The sequence below is a fragment of the Pinus tabuliformis genome, chromosome 2_1, assembly GCF_031772625.1.
Source record: "Pinus tabuliformis cultivar Carrire ecotype Pingquan chromosome 2_1, CPIR1, whole genome shotgun sequence".
Taxonomy (NCBI): Eukaryota; Viridiplantae; Streptophyta; class Pinopsida; order Pinales; family Pinaceae; genus Pinus; species Pinus tabuliformis.
Window position 1 is genome coordinate 47,650,671 of NC_142299.1, and position 7,743 is coordinate 47,658,413.

Genomic DNA, 7,743 nt, shown 5'->3' on the forward strand with positions numbered 1-7,743 from the left:
CCGCACTGCTCATAGATATCATAAATTTTCTTTGGTCTTCAAGACTAAATACAGTACAGGGGAATCAGATTAATGGTAACAGTAAGTACTTCTAGGTTTCTTACATTATTGATTAGGGATATGAATTTTTTTTGGGTCTGACTAATATTTTTCCTTAGATTGGTGCTGGAATATTTTTCCTGTGGACAATTTTCATGAATACAGTCTTGGCCTATCATAATTTCAGTCAAATCGTACAATCTAATCATATTTTGCTGAACGTTCGCAGCAAGTAAATGTTTCCAAGCGCCATTTTCCTGTGGGGATGGGGTTGCTAAGTGGATAGAAAAAATTGAGAAATTTCTCAGTCAATTCTATCCCGAGCCTGTCGATAGGAAGTTATTGGACAATGAGTACTGGATTGACTATTTATTGCCCTTATTGACTCAAAGTCCTGGTCTCAATTTTCAGAAACTCGAGTTCACACCAATTGCAAGGACAGTTTGATAGTTTTGAAGTGAAATGAAGGCTGTATGAAAAGATCTATGGAACAGCAATCGAGCGAGAGGATTTCAACGAGATTTCCACTGAATTTCCGGGATCTTTCTTTGTGTTTGCTAACTGGAAGTTCAAGACAAATTTATGCTTATAAATGCTTAGGTGAAGAAACTCTCGACAATATGGTTTTCTCACCCATTACGGTATATTGTTGCAGTGTCAGAGGAGATGGAGATCTGTTACATTCCTGCCCCTGCTCTTTTCTTGTGGCGAATGCCCCTGTTCTTCAGTTATTTGTTTCTCTTTGCCATTCCTTCTGTGTTTTCCACATCTCAATTACCCAATCGTGGGCATCGGCATCCTCATCTCAGCAATGCTTCTGATCAGGAGGCTCTGCGTGGATTCATGTCTGCAATCCGGTCTTCTGATCCATCCCAGTCATTGCCCACTAATTGGGCACCAAATGTTTCATTCTGCGGGTGGACGGGTATCCAATGCAGTCGCCGCAGACAGAGAGTGGTTTCCCTGAATCTTTCAAGCATGGGATTACAAGGTACAATCTCTCCCCTTCTCGGCAATCTTTCGTTTCTTACAGTACTTGACCTTCACAATAATAGTTTTCATGGCCACATTCCCTATCAATTGGGAAGTCTCTTTCGCCTAAAAATGCTTGACTTGTCTCGGAATCAGCTCCAAGGTTCCATTCCGTCATCTGTGGGTATGTGCCGCAGTCTGCAGAGGTTGTCTATGTCCCGTAACAATCTCACAGGAAACATTCCTGCAGGACTGTGCCTTCTCCCCAAGTTACAATTCTTTAACTTGGGAACTAACAATTTGACGGGTGCAATCGCGCCCTGCTTGGGGAACATATCCTCTCTGCACTTCATAAATTTGTGCAACAACAACCTTCACGGTAGTGTTCCTCCGGAATTAGGTATGCTAATCCAGCTAAGCTTTATATTTCTCTGTAATAACCATCTGACAGGAAAAATTTCATCTTTCTTCTCTAACTCCACCCATCTTGTAAAATTGGATATATCTGAAAACCAGTTTTCAGGTCACATTCCAGCCGAGTTGTGTGCCAAGAACAATCAGTTGATGGGACTCTATCAGTTTGGTAATCAATTGAGTGGTAGCATTCCAGCTTCCCTCTTCAATTGTACGAATCTTCAAGTGATTGACTTGGGGCATAACCAGCTCAGTGGAGTACTGCCCATGGAGTTGGGTAAGTTGATGAAGCTCCAGATGCTTGACTTACAGAATAATAAACTGGTTAGCGGCAGCACCCTGAGCTTGCCCATTCTCACTGCTCTTACTAATTGTTCCGCCTTACATCGAATAGATTTATCCTCTAATCATCTCACAGGACAATTGCCTTTTTCTATAGGCCACCTCTCTGAAAAATTGGACTACTTGAACTTGGGCTCTAATGAATTAGGAGGAGAAATACCTCCACAGATTGGAAACCTAAGTAGCTTAACACTCCTCGAATTATACTCCAATTCTTTTACAGGGTCAATACCTTTATCATTTAAGATGCTCCAAAGGTTGGAGAGGTTATTTATGGGAGGCAACCATTTGCAAGGAAACATCCCGACGGAAATTGGCCAACTCAAAAACTTAGGGCTCTTAGACCTCCAAGCAAATAATCTCTCTGGAAAAATCCCTGATTCTGTTGCCAGTCTCCAGCAGCTAAGCTATCTAAGCCTTGCTCAAAATCAGTTATCAGGAAATATACCTGCAAGTTTAGGGGAATGCAGAAAACTACTATTGCTAGACCTATCATACAACAGGTTAACTGGGCACATACCTCCCGAGGTTGAAGGTCTAGCAAATTTAGCTTTTTATTTCAACCTTTCAAACAATTTATTACATGGCATTGTGCCTTCGGAACTAAGCAAGATGACTATGCTTCAAGCTATAGATATTTCTGCAAATCAGTTGACTGGTTACATTCCAAGTATGATTGGAAGTTGTGAAGAATTAGTATACTTGAATCTTTCCTACAATGCACTTGAAGGTCCAATTCCAGTTTCACTCGGTGAACTTCAAATTCTTCAAGACATGGATCTCTCCTCTAACAATCTGTCAGGGGAAATACCAATGTCATTGGAAAATCTCAAAATGCTCAACCAATTGAATTTTTCTTTTAACAAATTGTCAGGGGAAGTACCTCAAGGTGGAGTTTTCAAAAAGCTTGGTGCCTCTGCATTTATGGGAAACCCCAGTCTCTGTGGGCCTTGGGTTAGCCTATTGCCATGCTCTATGCCCAAACATAAAAGTGTTTCACATTGGAAAAGAGCTGTCATACCTGTTGTTGCAATTATAGTGACTATTGTATTGTGCTTGTTTTTGGGAATATTGTGGAGACAAAAACACAAGAAACATATTCTTATTGAGGCAAAGGCATCCTTAAATGTGGGGCATCAAAGAATTTCCTATGAAGAACTCATCACTGCAACAAATGAATTTAGTGATGCCAATTTGTTAGGCATTGGTAGTTTTGGGAAAGTGTACAAAGGACTTTTGAATGATGGCACAATGGTTGCTGTCAAGCTTCTCAATTTGGAAAAAGAAGGGATACAAAAAAGTTTTGATAAGGAATGCAAAGTTTTGGAAAAAGTTAGACACCAAAACCTAATTAGAATCATAACTTCTTATTCAGACCATCAAATGAAAGCTTTGGTATTTCCATTAATGCCAAACGGAAGCTTAGAGAACTGGTTATATCCCATAGGTGAAGTAGAAAATGGTTTGAGTTTGATTCAAAGGTTGAATATAGCAATAGACATTGCTCAAGGCATGGCATATCTCCACTCTGTGCAAGTGATCCATTGTGATCTAAAACCAAGCAATGTGCTTTTGGGCGAAGATATGACAGGATATTTAATAGATTTTGGCATTGCTACCATATGTTTTACAAATTCAGAGGACTCAACATTTACTTCCACACATGGACTCAAAGGATCTGTAGGCTACATTCCTCCAGGTATTATTTCAACTTAATAACATTAATAAGTTGCATCATCCAAATATATGTTACAATGTCATGCATTTTCTATTTTTATTAAAAATGGTGAATTAGAAACCTTATGATGAGGATGTTTTAATGCAGAGTATGGATTAGGTGGGCGTGTCACAACAAAAGGTGATGTTTATAGCTATGGAATAGTGTTGCTAGAGACATTGACTGGAAAGAAGCCCACCCACGATATGTTTGCAGAAGGAATGAACTTGCAGAAATGGGTGGCTCATGGTTTTCCAAACCAAGTAGGGGAAGTGGTGGATAAGAGTCTTTTGAGTACAAGCAATGAAGAAGATAAGGAGCTTGATTGCCTTAGTGAGCTTATAAGTGTGGGTTTGTTCTGCACAAAAGAATCTCCTGAAGAACGGCCTACTATGATGGACGTTGTAGTTACACTACAAAACACCAAAGAAGTTTTTATGGGCATTGTTAATAGTTAACAATTCTACTAAGATAATCATATTCACTAGGCAATGCAAGTACTACTCTCAACAACATCATGCAAAGGACAAACTTCCACAACAACATTGGTGAAAACTAATATTCTTTTACATTCTAATTTGTTGTAAAAGGGGCACTGGTTGTACAATTGAATGCTAAAGTAAATCCATTGAAATTAGTTCTATCTAGTTTGAGTCTTATTCCCCTCTTCTTCTCTATACAACTTATATGGTGTTGGTTTGTAAATGTAAATGTGAATATTATATATAGTCTTATACAACTATACAATCTTATATTTTATCTTCATTTTGAGAATTTCATATATATTAATCATATTGTTTAATATTATTTTAAATTGACAAAGATTTTATTTGTGTTGTTTTGGCCATATTAACTTACCAAAGACTTTATATTTGTTTTAAACTACTTTAAAAAAATCATTCTAAAATTATTATAAAAAGACTATCTAGATTAATATAACTGCATGCCACTTGTTTATTTTTCTGGTTTAATTGTGATTAATATAGTTTTATAAAATATTAAAATCTATTTTTATTTTAAAATTTTTGACTTATATTAATTTTATTGTTTAATATTTTTTAAATAATTACATTTTGATTTTATTTATGTTGTGTGGGATATATAAATATAGTAAGAGGTTTTATATTTATTTAAAAAATTCAAATATTTATTTATTTTTTAAAGATTACAAAGTAATTATACATATGAATATAATTGAATTGTTTATTTTTGATAAAATTATATATATTTTTAAGAAAAATTTTAGCAAACCAATAATAATGATTTTAATACAATTCAAAATATCATCTCTTTTTTAGAGGCTTCTCATATCTTAATTGTATGATTTTTAGCCTTAGGCTATTATGAAATATAAACAAATCAATGGCAAACAATGAACAATATTTCAATCCTTAATATTCTCAATCCAATAGGCAATTCAAAAGATGAGATACCAACGTGCTTCAATAACTTTCAACCCCATGGGATAATCTTATCATGCTTAATAGATCTACAAACACATATGATAGTTGTAAACACGGTTATAAATTTGTTGATCAGGAGCTCAGGACCAAGTGTCGTAAAATGGTTAAAATGAAAGTACTTAGAACTGGTTCGAACTTGAACAACTGGATAGAGCTCGTCCTCCTGATTCCGGTGCCGCAAACAGTTCGAAAAACGGTCGCCGTATGAGAAAGTTATGCCAAAAACAAAATCGCCCAATAACCCTTAATTTTTGAATTTTTTCAAAAAAATTTAAAAAAAAATATTCCACAGAATATTCCTTGGAATATTCTAAGGAATATTCTTTTTGGACAGCGAATGGCAAGATTCCACGTGGCAGGCTCAGAGGCTGCCACGTGGCCCAGGGTGACGTCAGCATATCTTTGTGGCGCATTTCAAAATTTTGTGGATGGATGGAGGATCGAACCCGCGACCTCCTTACCACAAAGCACACACCTTACCATTACACCACAACAACGTGTCTTGTTAAGTGGGCCAGCGGACATCAAATTGAGTTCTGAATTTGTTTTGGCGGGGCCCCAATGGGGCCAGCCCCGCAGGGCCAGCCCCCCATGCCATACGACCCAGCCCTGGAACTGTGGGCCTAGACCCTTAATCGCCGACGCACAATCCGAGGAAAACTGCCAGATGTTAAAACCGTTCACATGCGCCATTAAAACAGTCAGTTAAACACGCGGCTTGTTTGGCGGGATTCTTGGTGGACCGCCAAATTTGGGCGGTCCCGCCATAATTGGCGGCGCTAACTGGACTTCCACTACAGTTAGCTGGAGTTTTTTTAGGCCAAACTGGAGGGAATCTTTAATGAGCCATAACTTTGGCTAGGAAAGTCTGTTTTGGACGAATTTTTTATTTATTTTGGGTCTCTTCGACCTTCTGAAGCCATTGGCATAGGTTTCACAGCCATCTGAGGTCGTTTGCAGGTGTTTTAGCTTCATGGAAGTTCCAGGAGCCACTAGGGCCAAATCAGTTTGGGAGCTGCATTGGGAATTGTGCAGCCAGTGAATGTGGAACGAAGGTCATTCCTGAAGGTTTTCAGCATTCTGAATCCATTTCTACAGCTCGTTTTTCCTGTTGAGGCATTCTTCTCATTGTTTAGCTTCAGGGAAGCTTTCAGGGCCACCAGGGCCATTTCAGTGCTTGAGTTGTTTGGGGGCTATGTTCATCCATTTTTGGTGATTCAAAAGCCTATGTCTGCTATTTTCGACCTTCTGAGTCTAATGGAAAAGGTTTCAGAACCAATTGAGGTCATCTTCACCTCGAAATTCTCCATGCAAGTTTAAAGGACCATAGGGCCAATTGGGGAAAGTACTGTATGAAGGTACAATTTCACTGTTTAGTGTTTGGTAAAGAGCATGTTTATCTAATTCCTATCTTCTGATTCTATATTTACAGTCAGATCTGTCTTTCGAGACACTCATATTCTTGTATTCGCCTTTGTAGCATTTTTAATACAAGAGGACAAGCCTAGTTTGAGAGGCTTGGTCCAGCAGATGTAGCCCAGAGAGGGGGTGAACTGCTTTATCATTTTGATGTCTTTATTTGCTGAAGATGATATGCTAAACAAAACTGATATAAAGTGTTAAACAACAAATATACATAACTTGCATACACACATAATCACCTATTCAGCTGCAGAAAGTTATTTGTCTTATTCCGCAAGATATCAAACTTCAAGTATGTGTATGTCAAAGACTTCTAAGTGTTTACTTTGTTATTTCTTTAGGCAGAGCCTGTAGAGGGCCAGGTAGCCTTTGGAACTCCTCCTCTCTTTAGAGGTGACATGTCCGGTGAATGCCCCTACAGTCTATCTCTGTATAAGAAATAACAAGTTTTCACCTTTTTAGAGGTCACTTGGAGTGTATAACTCACATTTGAAATTATGGGAAATGGATACCTTGCACCCTTAAACAAGTACATTCCATTTTCAGATCATTTGTTGTTACATTATTTAATTAAAATATTAAAGCACTTAACACCTTTAGCTTATGCTAAATCAACAAGACATATAGAGCTAGAAATTGAAACCTATGAAGCATATAAATGGTCGAAAATCAAATTTGCAATAAGACAAATATTGGATAGTTGGAAACTTCATTAATATACATAACGATGAAGTTCATGTGCATATCATAGGCTTATTGCAAGGCTAATACAATTCTCTAGCTCTTGAAAACCTTAGTTGGGGGACACCAAGAAAACCCTAGCTCACACCAAGGAGATCCAACAAGCATGGATCACACAAGCATGTCCTCCATAACAAGGTGTCTCCTCTTATTCTTTTCTTCTACAAGTACAACCTAAAATATCTTTTCAAAACCCTAATCTCCATGTCTCTTGGGTATGATACCCTAACCTTAGTATTCAAGATACCTAACAAGTTTATGAAACACTATCAACTCCAAAAGAGAGAGCATAGAAAAATGAAAGTGGTGTTCTCCTCTTGATCACATCTCTTCACAAGAATGAATTGTGAATGTAGGATGAACTCTCTCCTTCCTCCATGTTTATGATAAGGTAAGGGAGGCCAAAAATACATATGTGATGATATGCCCTTACATGCAACCTTCAATAACACATGTATACTCACCTATGTGGTGTGCAACACTCCATGGATAAACATGCCAAGCTCAAAAGTGATATTATCCATAAAGAAAGCTCCAAATGCAAAAACCATCTAACAAGTGTGTCCAACACTCCTCATATAATCATCCAAAAACTACAACAATACTCCCAAGCTTCACTTTACATAAAACTAG

The 7,743-nt window shown here is 37.7% G+C and overlaps 1 protein-coding gene across 1 annotated transcript; it reads left to right on the plus strand.

The window, feature by feature from the left end:
- Positions 1–381: 381 nt before the first annotated feature.
- Positions 382–4,089, plus strand: LOC149198719 (uncharacterized). Its single transcript, XM_089399307.1, has 2 exons — positions 382–3,466; positions 3,593–4,089. The coding sequence occupies exons 1-2, from the start codon at positions 706–708 to the stop codon at positions 3,940–3,942; spliced, it is 3,111 nt and encodes a 1,036-aa protein (XP_089255433.1). The 5' UTR covers positions 382–705; the 3' UTR covers positions 3,943–4,089.
- Positions 4,090–7,743: the final 3,654 nt, after the last annotated feature.

Bases quoted from the DNA above. Each gene is read 5' to 3' on its own strand.
- LOC149198719 (XM_089399307.1), top strand. From the start codon at position 706: ATGGAGATCTGTTACATTCCTGCCCCTGCTCTTTTCTTGTGGCGAATG. The intron at 3,467-3,592 runs GTATTATTTCAA...GTTTTAATGCAG, and splicing joins TGTAGGCTACATTCCTCCAG to AGTATGGATTAGGTGGGCGT.